Here is a 19,900-nt window from a genome sequence, read left to right as displayed (position 1 = left end):
ATCAGATTATTAATTATTTTGTTAGTGGTTAAGTTAGGCAGTAGACCAGCAGCAATGTTAGCAGCAGCAATGTTAGGTAGCAGAATTTGAGGAAACCTGTCCTTCCTCAAGTGTATATATATATAGATGTATCAGCTAGCTACTAATTAAGGAAAAACATACTTTTCTTCACTAATTTACACATATATTAGCAAATTGTTTCAGCATGAATACAGAGAATCTGTCTCAAATAAAAGAGGAGCATGTAAGAGTGTATCTATTATCATATCGTAAATAATAATGTTAAAGGGGTCAAAAACTTTTACTATTTTTTTAATCATGTAATGTGATAGTATATGATTCACATTCGATTAATAAAAAAATTTCTTATAAACACAAGTGTGGTCAGTTAGAGTGTTTTTGGAAATTAGAAAAATATTTTTTGAAAAATGAGTCATTTTTCAGAAATTAGTTTCATTTTCCGTGTTTAGTTGCATTGAAAAACTGTTTTGGTGTTTTTGTGTGAGTGAGGTGGAAAATGACTTCTGCCAAAATTTGACCGAAATCATTTTTTGCCTAAAGTTCTTGTCTTGAATTGATTAACTGATTTTCTACTGAAGTTTACACATTTGTCCTACCTAGGATGGTAGTTACAAAATCATCCATAGCTTGAACAGAACTTCCTTTAGCTCCATTATCTTCCTTGAGAGCTCTTCTAATCAACTCCATAATCTTAACTGCATTATTCTTCATCTCCTTTCCTTTCCCCTCCTCTTTATCCAAAACTCTCTCAATAACACTCTTCACCTCTTCTCTACTGATGCTGCTTTGATTCCCTCTGCAAAGCTCTACAGAGACTCCCATTTCCTCCATTAACATCTTGGAATTGAACCCTTGCTCGGCCGCCAATGGCCACCCGATTAGCGGGATCCCCTGGCTCAAACTTTCCATCACAGAGTTCCATCCGCAGTGACTCAAGAACGCCCCTACTGATCTGTGGCACAAAATCTCCAGCTGTGGTGCCCATGAATGGACTAATTTTCCCTGCCCCTTCTTTCCCATTCTTTCCTCGAACCCCTCGGGGAGCCATTCTGGCTGGAAATCGCCTTTTGTGTCGAAGCCTATCGGGGGCCTGATCACCCAGAGGAATGGTTTTTGGGTGTCTTCTAGCCCCAAGGCTAATGCCATCATCTGAGAAGGACTTATGGTGTTCTGGGATCCAAAGGAAATGTAAAGAACTGATTCCTCTGGGTGTTTATTCAACCATTCAATGCATTTTTCGGGTGAGAGCCCGGGCTCTCTCCCTGAATTCCTCCCAATCAAGCCTGAAACTGGAGATAAATCAGATAATGATTCTCTGGTTTTAAGCATCCCTGGTGGGAGAAGAGGTCCAATACACCAAACTGGGGATTTTGAGATGTTCCTGAGAACTTGGAAACCTGTAGGCTCAATTTCTTGAACTGTATTACATAGCCACCCAAAGGAATTAGAAATTGCCAGATTATGCCTGAAGAACAATGACCATGAATCGCTCCCATTTCCAGCTCTCATGAAGGGGTGAAGCTGAGAAGTATGGAAGCGAGTTGACTCAGGAAAACCCGGCATGGAGAACTCCTTGGCCCTATTAGTTGATTGTGGTAGGGTGTATAATTATACAGAGTTACAAAAAATTAAGTGAAAATTGCACTTTTCGTTCCTAAATTATAAAGTAATTGTAAAATTCGTCCTTAAATTTTTGTCCCTAAGTTATCATTACCGTTGCACTTTTTGTCCCTGAGTTATACTAATTGTAAAGTTTGTCCCTAAGAAATCATTATGTTGCACTTTTCGTCCCTAACTTAAGTGTGCAAACTTCGGTAAATTTTTAATTAGAAAATCTTTAATCGAACGCCAATTTTTTTACCGAAATTTTACGATTGACTATTTTTTAATCAAAAAATTATCAAGTTTTCACACTAAGGGACAAAAAGTGCAACATAATGATAACTTAGGGATGAAATTTGCAATTAGTATAATTCAGAGATGAAAAGTGCAACGTCAACAATAACTTAGGAACAAAAAATGAGTATGATCAAAATTTAAAGTCGAATTTTGCAATTACCCTATAACTTATGGACGAAAAATATAATTTTCTCAAAAATTAATTAACCAAACACTTGATTTTTTAAAATAAAAAATTAATAATGATCAGCTAAAATACCCGACAGGGCCATTGTCATCCTTGGCTGACCGGTGGGGAAGATGAACCCAGAAAGATACATAAGCCGCGTAGCCATAACATCCCCCAGTGCAGAAATTAACATTAACACTCCCAAACCCCTCCGCAACTCTATTAGCCCACCCCATGAAAATATCAGAGATTATGCACACTGGGGGCTTCCCTTCTCTCACAGTTATTTCAGAAACCAGGTCGCGAAAAGGGGATTCAAGCCAAGTGGAGGCCGAGAAAAGCCGCCCGATGTCTTTCAACGCCAAGGCCTCCGTGTTCTCCCCGTTGGGGGGCAACCCGTGGTCTGCGGGGTTGAAGGGGAGGGCTGCTAGGCGGATCCCACAGCTCTGCTCTTCTAATCCTTGCGCAACAATGGCGGATCTGAGATACTGGAGATTCAGAGGGGTGGAGGCGATGGTTATTTTGAAGGCGGCTGTTTCTTGGAGTTTCCTCGCTAAAGCCAAGAATGGTATCAAATGGCCCTGAGCCATGAAGGGTAACATCACGATATGATGTTCAGAGTTTGAAGCCATAGATTTGATTCTATCACTGTGTGCAGATATGATTATGTGATAGAATAGAATAGTGAGTGAAATATATGGGTGAGACTGAGACTTGAGAGCAGTGGAATAACTCATAATTCCTTTTTAAGGAAATCTAGAATGCTATTAGAATTTTTTAATTTTTTTTAAAGAAATATATTTGTGGAGTTTATCGTGCATTCGTGTCACATTAAGACACAATATTTTATGTACTCCTACAATCATTTTCTTTAATCTGAAAAGAATTTTTGTAATTCCATCATTTCACATTATCTATTACTGTTATTAATTAAACCAAAAGGAAGAATGAAGTGCAGCAGATTGGAAGTGTCTTTTGATAGTGATACATGCACTAATGAAATTAAGTGAGTTCAGTACATATATGATATGATTAAATATGTACTGGTTGAGTGGATAACATTATGTAGTGGTTGAGTGATTAAGGGATGTGGGGTAGAGTTACAACACGCCTACTGAGATGAGAGAATTGGTAGCGGGACTATTCAGTGTGCGAGTATCAACGGATTTAGGAAGGTATCTCGGGCTCCCGTCTTTCCTAGGGGGTAATAAAGCAGTCATATTCCGGTTTCTCGAACAGAAGTTGAAGGAGAGGCTTGACTCTTGGTGGTATAAGTTTGTTTCTAGGGCTGGGAAAGAGGTGCTCTTGAAGTGTGTTGCGCAGGCTCTCCCAATCTTTGCCATGTCGGTTTATTTGCTCCCTATATCTACATGTGACCGTTTGGAGAAAACAATGAACCGGTTCTGGTGGGAGAGTGGCGGATCAGGTGGTGGTGGAATTCATTGGTTGAGCTGGAATAGGATTTGCATGCCTAAAGACCGCAGTGGCTTGGGATTTAAACGGATTCATGAATTCAATATTGCCTTGCTAGCTAAGCAAGGGTGGCGACTGCTAGCTAATCCGGAGTCTTTGGCCAGTAGGCTGCTACGTGCAAGGTATTATTCCTCAGGCAATTTTTTGAACGCGACACTTGGTTCTAATCCAAGTTACATCTGGAGGAGTATCTTGGCAGGTCAGTCTCTATTGAGGGAGGGTGTAGTTCGCCGAATTGGTGATGGTGCAGACACTCTGATTTGGGGGACGCCATGGTTGGCGGACCCTCATGATCCAGGGTTGCACACCCCTTGTATTGCTGAGCTGGAGCACGCGGCGGTTAGTGGTTTACTTGATCAGTTAGGGGCCTGGGATGTGGAAGTTGTGAACGATTTATTTGTGGCGTCTGATGTGCCTAGAATTTTGGCAACACCAGTCTCACTTACTCTCCGGGATGTATGGCAGTGGCGAGGTGATGTTCGTGGTATCTACTCTGTTCGACATGGCTACAGGTTATTAACTTCCACTTCTGTCCATGCAGATCCGGCAGTGCACTTTGTTGAATGGCGAAAGTTGTGGAAGCTACCGGTGCCACCGAAGGTTAAGAACCTGTTATGGAGGTGCATGCGTAACATACTCCCGGTACGTGTGTTGCTTAGGTCTCGTCGCGTGTGGGCGGGGGGTAGGTGTCCTTTTTGTCACTCCGATGAAGAGACAATGGATCACTTGTTCTGCTCATGCCCTGCGATGATCCATGTATGGCATGGCTCCATAATTCAGCCTGGTGATTGTTTGACAGTGCTGCTCAATACGGCTCTGTGCAATCCGAGTGTGGAGGTTGCTGTGCATATTGCGGCTAGGCTGTGGTTGATTTGGAATGCCAGGAATGATGCTGTGTGGAAGGGTAAGTCCATGTGTGTTGATACTTTAATGAGGCAGGCTGAGAGTTTACGTGACTTATGGGTCTCGGTCTATAGTAGGGATGCAGCTGTGGCGGTAGCACCTCAGGACCGACTTCTTGGTCTCCACCGTCCGATCACCGTCTGAAGTGCAACGTTGATGCGACTCTATTTGAGGATGTCGCTGGTTATGGGTTGGTTGTCAGGAGTCACACTGGAGCTTTTGTTGCAGCTCATAATGCCCGGCTTTGTTGTGTCCGTGACCCTTTCTTGGCTAAAGCTATGGCGGCAAAGGAGGCACTCTCGTGGATGAAGGCTCATGATTATAGCGATTTTATTTTAGAATCTGATAGTCTTAATTTCTGTTCTAGTTATAATTCGAACTTTGTAGACTTATCATATGTTGGTTTATTGGTTAAGCAATGTCGCTGCATTGCTAATGACATTGGAAACGTGTCTGTTCGCCATGTCAGAAGGTCAGCGAATCAGGTGGCTCATGTCTTGGCACGGGCAACAGGTTCATCGTCTGTCCTAGGGTCGTGGTGGTCTGTTCCACTGGCCTGTATCGCGCATTTGATTGATTATTAATACATTTGTGTTTTCTTCAAAAAAAAAAAAAAAAAAAGNGTCCTTAAATTTTTGTCCCTAAGTTATCATTACCGTTGCACTTTTTGTCCCTGAGTTATACTAATTGTAAAGTTTGTCCCTAAGAAATCATTATGTTGCACTTTTCGTCCCTAACTTAAGTGTGCAAACTTCGGTAAATTTTTAATTAGAAAATCTTTAATCGAACGCCAATTTTTTTACCGAAATTTTACGATTGACTATTTTTTAATCAAAAAATTATCAAGTTTTCACACTAAGGGACAAAAAGTGCAACATAATGATAACTTAGGGATGAAATTTGCAATTAGTATAATTCAGAGATGAAAAGTGCAACGTCAACAATAACTTAGGAACAAAAAATGAGTATGATCAAAATTTAAAGTCGAATTTTGCAATTACCCTATAACTTATGGACGAAAAATATAATTTTCTCAAAAATTAATTAACCAAACACTTGATTTTTTAAAATAAAAAATTAATAATGATCAGCTAAAATACCCGACAGGGCCATTGTCATCCTTGGCTGACCGGTGGGGAAGATGAACCCAGAAAGATACATAAGCCGCGTAGCCATAACATCCCCCAGTGCAGAAATTAACATTAACACTCCCAAACCCCTCCGCAACTCTATTAGCCCACCCCATGAAAATATCAGAGATTATGCACACTGGGGGCTTCCCTTCTCTCACAGTTATTTCAGAAACCAGGTCGCGAAAAGGGGATTCAAGCCAAGTGGAGGCCGAGAAAAGCCGCCCGATGTCTTTCAACGCCAAGGCCTCCGTGTTCTCCCCGTTGGGGGGCAACCCGTGGTCTGCGGGGTTGAAGGGGAGGGCTGCTAGGCGGATCCCACAGCTCTGCTCTTCTAATCCTTGCGCAACAATGGCGGATCTGAGATACTGGAGATTCAGAGGGGTGGAGGCGATGGTTATTTTGAAGGCGGCTGTTTCTTGGAGTTTCCTCGCTAAAGCCAAGAATGGTATCAAATGGCCCTGAGCCATGAAGGGTAACATCACGATATGATGTTCAGAGTTTGAAGCCATAGATTTGATTCTATCACTGTGTGCAGATATGATTATGTGATAGAATAGAATAGTGAGTGAAATATATGGGTGAGACTGAGACTTGAGAGCAGTGGAATAACTCATAATTCCTTTTTAAGGAAATCTAGAATGCTATTAGAATTTTTTAATTTTTTTTAAAGAAATATATTTGTGGAGTTTATCGTGCATTCGTGTCACATTAAGACACAATATTTTATGTACTCCTACAATCATTTTCTTTAATCTGAAAAGAATTTTTGTAATTCCATCATTTCACATTATCTATTACTGTTATTAATTAAACCAAAAGGAAGAATGAAGTGCAGCAGATTGGAAGTGTCTTTTGATAGTGATACATGCACTAATGAAATTAAGTGAGTTCAGTACATATATGATATGATTAAATATGTACTGGTTGAGTGGATAACATTATGTAGTGGTTGAGTGATTAAGGGATGTGGGGTAGAGTTACAACACGCCTACTGAGATGAGAGAATTGGTAGCGGGACTATTCAGTGTGCGAGTATCAACGGATTTAGGAAGGTATCTCGGGCTCCCGTCTTTCCTAGGGGGTAATAAAGCAGTCATATTCCGGTTTCTCGAACAGAAGTTGAAGGAGAGGCTTGACTCTTGGTGGTATAAGTTTGTTTCTAGGGCTGGGAAAGAGGTGCTCTTGAAGTGTGTTGCGCAGGCTCTCCCAATCTTTGCCATGTCGGTTTATTTGCTCCCTATATCTACATGTGACCGTTTGGAGAAAACAATGAACCGGTTCTGGTGGGAGAGTGGCGGATCAGGTGGTGGTGGAATTCATTGGTTGAGCTGGAATAGGATTTGCATGCCTAAAGACCGCAGTGGCTTGGGATTTAAACGGATTCATGAATTCAATATTGCCTTGCTAGCTAAGCAAGGGTGGCGACTGCTAGCTAATCCGGAGTCTTTGGCCAGTAGGCTGCTACGTGCAAGGTATTATTCCTCAGGCAATTTTTTGAACGCGACACTTGGTTCTAATCCAAGTTACATCTGGAGGAGTATCTTGGCAGGTCAGTCTCTATTGAGGGAGGGTGTAGTTCGCCGAATTGGTGATGGTGCAGACACTCTGATTTGGGGGACGCCATGGTTGGCGGACCCTCATGATCCAGGGTTGCACACCCCTTGTATTGCTGAGCTGGAGCACGCGGCGGTTAGTGGTTTACTTGATCAGTTAGGGGCCTGGGATGTGGAAGTTGTGAACGATTTATTTGTGGCGTCTGATGTGCCTAGAATTTTGGCAACACCAGTCTCACTTACTCTCCGGGATGTATGGCAGTGGCGAGGTGATGTTCGTGGTATCTACTCTGTTCGACATGGCTACAGGTTATTAACTTCCACTTCTGTCCATGCAGATCCGGCAGTGCACTTTGTTGAATGGCGAAAGTTGTGGAAGCTACCGGTGCCACCGAAGGTTAAGAACCTGTTATGGAGGTGCATGCGTAACATACTCCCGGTACGTGTGTTGCTTAGGTCTCGTCGCGTGTGGGCGGGGGGTAGGTGTCCTTTTTGTCACTCCGATGAAGAGACAATGGATCACTTGTTCTGCTCATGCCCTGCGATGATCCATGTATGGCATGGCTCCATAATTCAGCCTGGTGATTGTTTGACAGTGCTGCTCAATACGGCTCTGTGCAATCCGAGTGTGGAGGTTGCTGTGCATATTGCGGCTAGGCTGTGGTTGATTTGGAATGCCAGGAATGATGCTGTGTGGAAGGGTAAGTCCATGTGTGTTGATACTTTAATGAGGCAGGCTGAGAGTTTACGTGACTTATGGGTCTCGGTCTATAGTAGGGATGCAGCTGTGGCGGTAGCACCTCAGGACCGACTTCTTGGTCTCCACCGTCCGATCACCGTCTGAAGTGCAACGTTGATGCGACTCTATTTGAGGATGTCGCTGGTTATGGGTTGGTTGTCAGGAGTCACACTGGAGCTTTTGTTGCAGCTCATAATGCCCGGCTTTGTTGTGTCCGTGACCCTTTCTTGGCTAAAGCTATGGCGGCAAAGGAGGCACTCTCGTGGATGAAGGCTCATGATTATAGCGATTTTATTTTAGAATCTGATAGTCTTAATTTCTGTTCTAGTTATAATTCGAACTTTGTAGACTTATCATATGTTGGTTTATTGGTTAAGCAATGTCGCTGCATTGCTAATGACATTGGAAACGTGTCTGTTCGCCATGTCAGAAGGTCAGCGAATCAGGTGGCTCATGTCTTGGCACGGGCAACAGGTTCATCGTCTGTCCTAGGGTCGTGGTGGTCTGTTCCACTGGCCTGTATCGCGCATTTGATTGATTATTAATACATTTGTGTTTTCTTCAAAAAAAAAAAAAAAAAGGGGGATGTGGGGTAGAAGCATAAAATAAGGAGTAGTGGATGAGTGATGTCTGATTGAATTATGATTCTTATCATCTTTGTTTGCTATATATATGTGTGTTGTATCACGGAAGTGAGTGTAAGAAATGTCAGAAGCAAATTGAAATAAAATTCTATCTCTCTCCTTAATATCAATATTCCTACGTATTTCTCCCCCTTCCTCTCAATTAAATACATACATACATACATACATATATATATATATATATATATATATATATATAACAATTACGGAGTATTATCATTTCATTTATCATGATTTTTATTTTTAATGATTATTATTATTACAAAATTATAATTTAAATATAATAAAATATATAATATATAATTTAAACATTAAATTAAACAAAAAAAAACAATACAATTTAAACTAAAAATACAATTATAATGTATAATTTAAATAAAATTATAAATTATAAATTGAAGTATTATATCATTAAAATTTAATAGCAATGCGTATCACAAATTCACAACAAATTTATTTATTTAAAAAAACAAAAAAAAACAATTAAAAAAAATGCATTTGCAATGCAAATAGAAGAATAAACATCGGACCTATATCCGCCACTTTCTCCCCTAGTGTTAGCCCCGAAAAATTCAAAGGCGTGGACTTGGCTTGGTTCGGCCAAGATTGCGTGGTTCAAGCATGAAGATGGCATGCTGGCCTAAGTCATGAAGAGAGCATGGCTTTGGCCTTTGGACAAGGGTCCTTGGTTAGTCGATGGCTAAGTCGCTAAAAAGTTGACTTGGTGAAAAAATACGGACTTTCATGACATCTTCTAAAGTATATATTTCTTTTAACGAATTGAATCGTATGTCTTAATTGCTCTTTTCTATAGAAAATAGTTGGCACATTTCGGGTGCTATACTACTGTCCAGATTTAAATATTGTGAGCAATAGATGCAAATATGTTGTCGACAATTGTAATAGCTTTGTAAATATCTTTCATACTCATGCCAATTTTTACATCAACCAAATATACATCATTTTCCAAAATTGTTTGCATTTGGTTGTTTCACTTCCCCAGTATTTTGATTATTTGGTGCACCTATAATTTTACTGGGATTTTCGCCTTCGAGGCGAATATCTTCAGGATAAAATTTTTATATTTTAGGAGTGACAAAATTTCTATACTAGATCTAGTTTTTGCAAATTCTTATTTTTAAGCTGATAAATTTCCTATGCTTTCGGCATAAAGGAAAACGGTAGAGATATTCCGCCCTAGCTAGTTGGGAATTTCAAACTCTTAACGTATATGAAAAATTTATATGGACTTAGTCACTCCTTACATTTCTAGCAGATTATTTGTTCAATATTAATTGATTTTTGAGCTTCTAGTTCAGTATAAACTAATACAGGGGTTTGAAGATCTTTTAATTTCATGAATTTTTTTTGGCATTCTATAAAATTTGAGGTCAAGTCTCCCCCTAATGCCGAGAAGTGATCTATAATACGTAGTAGAATATACAGTTAGCATATCTTTTGATCCCCTAGCCGATAACGATACGCTACGGTGGTGATACAGAGAAATAGAAGGATTGTATACTAATACTAAAACTTAACGTAGATAGGGAAATGTGTGATTTTAAACCACGTAGTAGGTGTTAAGAAAATTTTGTGATATGTAGTGAGCCAAATTTGGATACACATAGTAGTGAAAATGAAAGCTAAACCTGCTATAGGTGACTCTATCTACATTGACTTCAAATATGAAAGACTACCAACATTTTGTTTTCTCTGTGGTCTGATCGGTCATAACGAAAACTCTTATGACATCCTCTTTGATTCAAACACGGGGAGTGTGGAGGGGAACTACAACCCGGAACTCAGAGCTTCTGGCCGGAGATCCTAGCCAAGTTCAGGCCAACAATAGCTGTTACCTGAGCTGCCCCGACGGCGGACAAATGAAGAAACACAAAAGGCACCATCCACCTTTGATGACTGCCCTGAACACATTGACATTCCTTTTGAGGAAACTCCTTTTTAGAAGAAACAGACAAGTACTCAGCCCCCAGCCTTCCAGCCTGGAGCCCAGCATAGCATTAATAACCCTCATCCTGCGCATGGCATAAATTTAATGCAAAGGGCGATTTGACAACGGGCACTTTTCTTGAGAACATGGTAAATGGGCTTATCCCTTGGGCATCCACAGGCTCTACCAAGAATATTATTGGACTCAAAAGGAAGAAAGTTGACTTTGGGCCAATCCATGTCACAAACTTCACTTTCCACCATGATGATTTTCTTCTCTCGGACGGGTCAAAAAACTTGTTGGAGGCGTGTCCTATGCCACAGGCCCACCCAGATCAATGAGTCTACTAGCTTGGAACTGTCGCTGGCTTGGGAACCCGGCGACAGTTCAATTTCTTGTGGATCTTATCCACCTCAAGAGGCCCACTGTTATCTTTCATATGGAAACTCTTCTCACCTCAAACCAGCTCCAGGCCCTAAAAACTAAATTGGGCATCCCTGGTTCTTTTGTTGTGGACTACATTGGCTATAGTGGGGGCTTAGCTCTCCTATGGGCTGATGATGTCTCTGTTTCTCTACAAGGCTATTCATCCAACCACATTGACGTCAACTTATCCCTCCCAAATATTCCATATCTTTAGAGATTCATCGGCTTCTACGGACATCCTGACAGAGCAAGGAGACGCGAGTCATGGAATTTTTTTCGTGATTTAGCTTCTCGTAGCAGCCTCCCTTGGGCTATTATGGGTGATTTCAACGATATAAGGTGTCCAAGCGAGAAAATTGGTCGCCATCCTCAACTGCGTTGGCTCATGGACGGTTTCAACTCGGCAATTGAAATCTCTGGTCTCTCTGATGTTAAAATTAGAGGACACAAATTTACATGGGATAGAGGCAAATGCACACAAAATTGGGTCCAAGAATGCCTTGATCGAGTTCTTGCCTCGCAGAATTTGTTAGATATTTTTGAGCAAGCTACTGCCAAATCAATTATTACACCTGTAAGCGACCACCTTCCTGTTCTCATGAAACCAATCCCCACTACTCGGCATAGAAGGCGAGCAAAATTTCGGTTTGAAAATCTTTGGATTAAAGAGGCAAATTGATGTGCCCTTGTTGTTGAATCTTGGACTGCCTCAAGAGGTGCAAACCTAATCTCCAGGCTTGACTCTTGCAGCAAGGCTCTTTGGGATTGGGGCAGGAAGCTAACAAAAAATTTCCAGCCAAACATTGATCATTATTTAAAGCAGATGGATATTCTTAGGAACCGGTCTAACAGAGTCGGTATGCTAGCCTTCTCCAACGCGCAAAGATGTTGTATCCACCTTCTTCATCAACAAAACACATATTGGAAACAGCGTGCTAAATCTTTCTGGCACAAAAATGGGGACCTCAACTCCATATTTTTCCACAACTCTGTCACAAAGAGAAGAAGAAACAACACCATTATTAAACTCAGAAACTCCGTTGGAAATTGGGTGGAAAAAAGGCCCGGATTTAAATGAGGTTTTTTTGCACTACTTCTCCAACCTATTCGACTCATCCCTTGGTGATCCCAACCCGGCTCTCAGCTGCATCTCGCGAAAAATCACAGACTCTCAAAACCAGCTCTTGCTTCGCCCCACCAATAGTGGTTTTAACAGTTATCTTCTCTATGCACCCCGATAAATCCCTGGGACCAAATGGTTTTAACCTCGGTTTTTACCTGGCTTTTTAGGACATACTTGGTTCAGACATCACTCACCTTTACAACGAGTTCATTGCCTCTGGTAAGCTTCCCCACGGCCTTAATAGTACCCATATAATCCTTATTCCCAAGAAGGCAGCTCTGGAAAACATGGGGGATCTTTGCCCAAATGCGTTATGCAACGTGGCTTACATGATCATTGCAAAGGTCTTGGCAAATAGATTGAAAGGTCTACTTAACAAGGTCATAGCCGAGAACTAGAGTGCTTTTGTGCTCGGGAAGATGATTTCTAACAATATAATGGTTGCCTTTGAAGCCCATCAGTATTTGAAGACAAAGAGGCAATGCAAGGAGGGTTTCATAGCTCTAAAACTCGATATGAGTAAGGCATTCGACCGTGTGGAATGGCCCTTCCTCCATGCAATTCTGAGCAAGCTTGGTTTTGATAAAAGATGGATTTCTCTAGTTATGGAATGTGCCACCATAGTTGATTATCACATCTCTCATGATGGCAATCTGATCAGGCCAATTGTTCCTTCCAGAGGTCTCAGGCAGGGCGATCCCATTAGCCCCTATCTATTTACCATCATTGCTGAAGGTCTTAGTGCCATGATCAAGAACGCTGAGAACAATGGCTTTTTGCATGGAATCCAGGTTGCCCGAGGAGCTCCGAAGATCTCCCACTTATTGTTTGCCGATGACAGTTTCTTGTTCTGCAAAGCTACCATTCCAGAAATCCATACTGTGAAAACCATTCTGGATGACTACGCCAAAGCTTCTGGGCAGTTCATCAACTTTAACAAATCTTCTCTCTTCTTCAGTCCAAACGTCTGTGATATCTTGAAAGCTTATATTTATAATATTTTGCAGGTTGATGGGATAGGAAACACCAGCTCTTACTTGGGACTACCTTCTCTCATTGGCAGAAACAAGACAGACATTCTGGGGTTCCTCAAGAACAGAGTCCTATCCAAAATCCGTTCGTGGAATCACAAGTTTCTATCACGAGCTGGGAAGGAAATTCTCATAAAGGGTGTCATCCAGGCTCTTCCTACCTACGCCATGAGCATGTTCCTTATCCCTAAAGCAATAGTGAGAGACATCGAGTGTGTGATTAATGCTTTCTGGTGGGGAACTGAATATGGCAGCCGCAAGGGCATCCACTAGAAGTCTTGGTCGAAGCTCTGCATGCCCAAGGACTGGGGTGGAATTGGTTTTCGTCAATTTGATCATTTCAACACAGCTCTCCTCTGTAAGCAGGCGTGGCGACTCATTCAGAACCCTTCCTCCATCGTTGCCAGAGTGTATCAAGCCAAATATTATCCAGGATCATCCTTTCTCGAGGCTAGATCAGGCAGCAACCCCTCCTTCATATGGAGCAACCTCCTCACCACTAGGGACACAATCAGACGACATACCCGCTGGAGAGTTGGCAATGGCAACTCTATCAAAATCTGGAATGATAAATAGTTCCCAGACAACTCTAACCCCTGGATTACCACACCCCCTTTTCCGTTTTTGCAGGATGCAAATGTCTCCTCCCTCTTCATCAACCACCCTCCGCAATGGGACTTGGAAGCCATCTCTGACATCTTCAATCACAGAGATACTGCTCTCATCGCCAGTATTCCCCTTCCTATCTCCAACAGGGACGATAAGCTCATTTGGATGGGAGAAGATTGTAGACATTTCACAGTCAAAAGCTGTTATAGATTTCTTATTGGGGAGCAGCCAGAAGCGAGCAAGTTAGACTGGCAATTCTTTGGAAACTCAAGGTCCCTCCAAAAGTGAAATCCTTCATGTGGCAGGCATGTGTTTCTTGTCTTCCCACTGTAGATTTACTCCGAGCCAAAATGGTCAATTGCAACCCAATCTGTCCCCTGTGTCATCATGCTGAAGATAGCACCTTTCATCTTTTTGCTCAATGCCCTTTTGCTTTACAATGTTGGAGTCTCTCTTCCCTTCAACTTTCATCTACTGGTATCTTTTCCATTGGAGATTGGCTCACCAGCAACATGAAGCAGCTTGATAGTTTCAACTACTGTCTCATGCTCACTGTTTGTTGATACGTCTGGTTTGCTCGAAATGATAAAGTCTAGAACAACACAAATCACTCGCCTAGTTCCATTGCGGTTTGAGCCAAATCGCACCTGTCAGAATGGTCCTCTACTCATGCTAGGAGCGACTTCGATCCTCCACAACATGCTGCCATAATCAAATGGACAAAACCACCCCCAGGCTGGCTAAAGCTTAATGTAGATGCTGCGGTAAACATTGCTCGGGGTCGTATAGGTCTCGGCTGGATTTTGCGCGATGACCAAGGAGCGTTTTTTGTTGCTGTATGCACACCTTGGCATGGTCTTTACACGGTTAAGGAGGCAGAAGCGATCGCAGTTCGTGAAGCACTCAGCTGGCTTAAAGCAAATTACTACTCACACTGCCACATTGAGACAGATGCTCTTCTGGTCACTCAGAGTCTCTGTTCTACTTTACTGCATTCCCATTTTGATGTTATTTTGTTAGATGTTAAAGATTTACTGTCATCAATCCCTGATGTTTATATCTCTCATGTCAAACGTTTAGTGAATCGGATTGCCGACCTGTTAGCTCGGAAATCCCTTTCCATGTCTGAACGTAAGGAGTGGAACTCCTTCCCTCCTTCTTTCATTGTTGACTCTTTGTTATCTGATCTTTAATAAAATTGTTTCCTTTTCAAAAAAAAATGAGGAGATATTTGTCAATTACTCTACACATTAAAGTTTCTTTCTCTCCCCATCTCTATCCTCTAAATTCTCATTAACGCCAATAATATGCCATCTCTACCAACATTGCACCTAACATCAAAATAATGCTTCAGGCTAAGTCCCCTGACATCGGAGTATGACGGTTGCAGTTGTTCGATGTATGTGCATATCCAAAATATAATGAACTACCAAGAAAGGTGCCCACCGGTTTCTAGAGTTTTGCTAAATGCACACTCTTTGAACTTCAAGAAAATAAACTTGAAGGTATAATTTCACCTTCAATGTCCAATGCTCGGGAGATGATGTAGATTCTAATATCCAACAATAATTTCTCTGGTGAATTACCTGTAGAAATATGTGAATTGCAGGAGTTGGCAATCATGAAAATGAGCAGAAACCAATTATTAGGTGCATTTTTAGAGTATCTATGTCAATAATTTTTTGAGGATTTTTGGAATAGTAACATGTGATGTGGAGGAAAGAGGAGGAGAGAGAAGGGATTTGATTCAACTGCAAATATGGGTTCTTAGAACAGTAATGGGTTGACACAAAAGCCAAAATAAATAAATAAATAAATGTTGTGCGCGTTTCGCGCACAACAGCGCCCATGCGCGCGCCCGCGCATCAGGCATGTCTGACAACTGACTTTATTATTATTTTTTTTTAATTATATTTATTTATTTATTTCCTCCCACCTCATTTTCTCTTTTCTAATCACACTTACAAAAAATTCTTAAAAATCACATAATAACTCTACTAATAAGGATGCTCTTACTCCACTGTTAGATGTGGCTCTTTCTCAACTACACAAAATCTATGTTAGTTTTTTTATTGGAAGTTGCACAGCTTTGCAGCACATAGCCTTCTCCATCATCCATCATAGCATATGTGGCAAAAAATTCTCATCGGAACATGCATAAATTGGCATGCAATTGTCAATCACATCACCTCATCAATTAATTCATATCCATCATTCTCTATATATATAAATTCTTTTGTCTTTGGTGTTTGATTACAATTTTGTTTTATCAAGTTTCGTGGTGAACCCGGATCTATGCAGTCGGATGAAATGTTATTAGTGTTAATGAGAAATTATGGGATGGAGATAGGGAGATAAAGAAGTTTTAATGTGTAAAGCAATTGACAAATATAACTCCATGAAAATAGGATTTATTAGTCAAATTTGTAATTATATAATTCTAGGACTAAATGTGTCACACTATAAACAATTGAAGGACTAAGTTTGTTCAAATCAATTTACAGGGACGAAAATTTTCAAAAGTAAAACAATTTAGGAGCTAAAAGTGTCGTTTTCTCTAAAATATTTATAACACCCTTATTATTTTAACCGTAAAAAATTTTCAACTACTTCTTACCATTACTTTGGCAGAAAATCTGAAATTGAAAAAATTAAATAGTTTGTGAATTCAAATTGACAATTTATTTTTTATTTTTTTATATTTTTTGAAAACACAAATTGACAATTTTAAAACTCACAAGCTCCAATTAATAATTAATAATATTCCAATAGGCATAACCAAAAGTGAAATTTTTTACTTTTAAACCATTTAATTTCTATTATTTTATATTAAATGCAATCACTTATTATATTTAAAATTAATCATCATTTGTTGCCAGAGGAGGATCCAGACCGTGCCAAAATGACGTCGTTTTGGGACTGTTATATATACATATATTTTCATTCGTTCAGCACTTCAACTCTTCTCTAGGCTCTGCTTTGCATTTTGCTCTCTCTGCATCGCGACCTCCAACAGCCAGTCCACAGTGCTGCCGGTCCACCGTCGTCCGCCTCCGGCCTCCACCTTGTCGACGCCACCGCCTGTCCGCCTCTGTTTGCCTCGGCCCTCGACACCAGCCACAGCGGCACAACCCACAACCCACCAGATTGGTCTACTACTCTTCTTCGATTCTTCCCTTACTATTTACTAATTAAGTAATTAACATCAACTTCTCACAATCTCACCCCTTGAAGTCTTGAACTATAAAGGTTAGTTTCAATACTTTATTTGTCTAATTTTTCTAATTTTTTGTTTGCCATAATTTATTTTTTGCATTAATTTCCCTAATTTTGAAGTTGCCCTAGTTCAATTGATACTAGTTGCTGATAGGTTTTGCCCTAATTGTTCCAACTCCCAACTCCCAACTCCCAATTTTGCTTTCCCTAATTTTGAAGCTGCCCTAGTTCAATTGATACTAATTGCTGATAGTTTTTGCCCTAATTATTCCAACTCCCAACTCCCAATTTTGTGTTTTTCTTTATTATTAGTTTTTGCCTAATTGACACAAGCTTGTATTTTGTTGCTCTTGGACTGCTCATTGCCGCAATCACTGCCCAATTTTGTGTTTTTTATTTTGTTGATCTTTGACTGCTCATTGTCGTATTGTCAATCTTTCTATTTGTTTGATTTTTAATTTGTTATTACTTATTAGTTAATTAGCTAATCAATTTTAAAGATTAATCTAGTCAAGGTAATCTAGGAGTGTCAAGTACAAGGTCTCGTATTGAAATTAAAATAGATAAATTCTTTGTCAACTTAATAATAATAAATAAATCCTTTATCAATATATCTAGTCAAGGTAGTCCGAAGTGTCAAGTACAAGGCTTCTTCGCCCCCGCTCAACTTAATTTTTGGACTCGCCACTGTTTGTTGCATTTGAATAATAAAAGGGTAAAAATAAAGTTAGACTGCCCAATCTATTAACACCATTACAAGGCAGCAAAACTGTTTTCTGACACAAATGACAAAACGCGTAGAGTGATGCATTTGAGCAGGGTGTTGGACAGATAATATAAAGAACTCAAAACTAAAACGAAATAGCATGGCTGTACCATCCAATATAAGATTAATAATCCAAAGGAAGACTTCACTGGAAAATTTTAGTCCCAACCTACTAGACCACCTAATGTAAGGAAGTTTTGCAGCAGAAGAAAATGTCCAAGTATTTTGCTAAGGTGATCACTCGTCTTCCTGGCTGCGCAACCTGGCCAATTTGTTGGTCACGACAACATCTAACTGGGCTGCACGCTCAACAATTTCCTTCCGTTTCTTGGTTGAAACATTGTGCGCAATCTCAGCACAGTAAGTCCTGAAAATAAATTAAGGAGTGAGATAAAAATTCAGAGCAAGGTAAAAGGGAGTGAGTAAAATGGTGGTGGTAATAATATACCTATTATGCATCATCAATAGTTCCAACTCTTGGACATTGTGCACAAGGAATTTCTTGAACCCGTTAGGCAGATAATGGCGGGTTTTCTTGTCTGAGCCATAGCCAATGTTAGGCATCAAAGTGCATCCTTTGAACTTCCTCCTCACACGGGAGTCAATACCCTTGGGTCTACGCCAGTTTTCCTGCCATAAAAAAAAAAAAAAAAAAAGTCAATCCAATGACAAGCATTAGCACAGTGTCAAAAAAGATTTGTATAGTCATTGTCCATCCATTTATTAAGAGTTCTACTCCTCAAATCTAAAGGTCCATTAAACTCTAGATGACTATATGGACAATTAACTGCAATGTGATTTGTGAATAACTCTGGCTTGGTTGACAATGACAAACCCTCCACCCTCCCACAGAAAACAGAGATAGAGAAATAAGATTAGTATTTGAATAACCTATCCAAATGCAATAAAGCTACAGGATCAAAAATAATCCACAATATATACCAATCACACAGCAACCAGAAAACATAAGTTTGTTGGTCATATTTTAAAACAGAGTTGATGCTTGAAAAAAATGCAATACAAACACACACACACACACACAAAATAGTGAATAGGGAAGTAGCAGCTCAATAAGGCAAGAAAGCAAGTAATATACCTTCACAGAGATGTAACGGTCACTCTGTGGCCTCTTAAACTTCTTGACACGCTTCTTCACAATCTTCTTGTCGAGCAATGGAACAGCCATAGTTTCTACAAATTAAAAGTGCCATGAGCAAAAATATAAAATGTGGCTCAAGTGCGTTCAAACTTTACAAAACAAGAAACTGGAGAAAGTAGTTCTAGTTGAAAGAACAAGACTGAATATTCCAATCAGATGGACTTGGAAGAAGGCACAGAATGACTGATGATAAAAGAACACATATTAAAGCAATTCATGTAGCCTATATGGTTATAGGCCTTTGCCAACAGTGTTAATATCCCCTAGAAATTTGAGATAGCCATCGCACAGAGACAAACATGCTTTCCTTTTCCACTGTTTATTGAATAAAACTACTAAAAGATCTTTGGGTAATAAGGGTTTTACAGCTACTTTGAATATATACACAGAAACAAATGCCAGGTTTATGTCCTAAACCTAATTTCAATTGTTATTCCAATTTTAACGAAAAATTGAGAGCTGATTTCTACTATAGAAATCAATGCACCTAACTGATACTCCGCAATTTTTTTCTACATTATTTCAAAAAAGGACCAGACTTTTTGCACAAGCCTAAACCATCCTTCAACAATAATGTTCGGGTACACCAATCAAGCTAAGATCGCAAGAAAACGAAATGAAATCAATTTCCGAAGGACAATAATCCGACCTACATGTCGCTATTAGCTAAAATATGGAGAAAATGCAACAAGATGATAATCAAAGATCAAGCACATACATTTATAAAAACACTCAAGCATATACGTAAATATGTAACGAAATCTAAACAGATAAGAAGAGGTTTCAGACCTTCTCCTAGAGGCGGCGCCGCTGCAAGAGCTCCGATGGAAGTGGACGGGTCAAGGAGGCTAGGACCGAGCGAGGGTTTTGTAGTGGGATATCCGTAACAAATAACTGCTCCGAACCGGAAATGTGATCCGTTATGAGAAAGCCCGTAACGAAAGTGGTTCATTACGGCCCACCCATATGATCGGCCCACAATTGATCTTTGCACACTATTCAATTACTTTTTTACTTTAGTGTTGCTAGTATGATATCTAATGCACAGATTAACAATTTAAAATATTTAAATTATTTTTATATATAAA

The 19,900-nt window shown here is 40.1% G+C and overlaps 2 protein-coding genes across 3 annotated transcripts; both read right to left on the bottom strand.

Moving 5' to 3' along the window:
- Positions 1-486: 486 nt before the first annotated feature.
- LOC116017497 (UDP-glycosyltransferase 92A1-like) lies at positions 487-6,183 on the bottom strand. 2 transcript variants are annotated; one of them, XM_031258094.1, is made up of 2 exons: positions 5,566-6,183; positions 487-1,600 (listed from the first exon to the last, which is right to left on the bottom strand). In XM_031258094.1, exons 1-2 carry the CDS (start codon positions 6,105-6,107, stop codon positions 601-603), a joined length of 1,542 nt encoding a protein of 513 aa, XP_031113954.1. In that variant the 5' UTR covers positions 6,108-6,183; the 3' UTR covers positions 487-600. The 2 variants fall into 2 exon arrangements, with proteins under 2 accessions (XP_031113954.1, XP_031113953.1); XM_031258093.1 differs by lacking the exon at positions 5,566-6,183 and adding an exon at positions 2,180-2,796.
- Positions 6,184-17,559: 11,376 nt separating this feature from the next.
- On the bottom strand, positions 17,560-19,689 carry LOC116015158 (60S ribosomal protein L32-1-like). Its single transcript, XM_031255179.1, has 4 exons — positions 19,602-19,689; positions 18,750-18,844; positions 18,102-18,283; positions 17,560-18,020 (listed from the first exon to the last, which is right to left on the bottom strand). Exons 2-4 carry the CDS (start codon positions 18,837-18,839, stop codon positions 17,891-17,893), a joined length of 402 nt encoding a protein of 133 aa, XP_031111039.1. The 5' UTR covers positions 18,840-18,844; positions 19,602-19,689; the 3' UTR covers positions 17,560-17,890.
- Positions 19,690-19,900: the final 211 nt, after the last annotated feature.

This window comes from Ipomoea triloba, chromosome 4, assembly GCF_003576645.1.
Source record: "Ipomoea triloba cultivar NCNSP0323 chromosome 4, ASM357664v1".
Lineage (NCBI taxonomy): Eukaryota > Viridiplantae > Streptophyta > Magnoliopsida > Solanales > Convolvulaceae > Ipomoea > Ipomoea triloba.
This window is presented reverse-complemented; position numbering and strand designations above follow the sequence as displayed.

Bases quoted from the DNA above. Each gene is read 5' to 3' on its own strand.
- LOC116017497 (XM_031258094.1), bottom strand. From the start codon at position 6,107: ATGGCTTCAAACTCTGAACATCATATCGTGATGTTACCCTTCATGGCT. The intron at 1,601-5,565 runs GTATTTTAGCTG...ATCAACTAATAG, and splicing joins GATGACAATGGCCCTGTCGG to GGCCAAGGAGTTCTCCATGC.
- LOC116015158 (XM_031255179.1), bottom strand. From the start codon at position 18,839: ATGGCTGTTCCATTGCTCGACAAGAAGATTGTGAAGAAGCGTGTCAAG. The intron at 18,284-18,749 runs GTATATTACTTG...TTTTTATGGCAG, and splicing joins ACCGTTACATCTCTGTGAAG to GAAAACTGGCGTAGACCCAA. The intron at 18,021-18,101 runs GTATATTATTAC...ATTTATTTTCAG, and splicing joins CTATTGATGATGCATAATAG to GACTTACTGTGCTGAGATTG.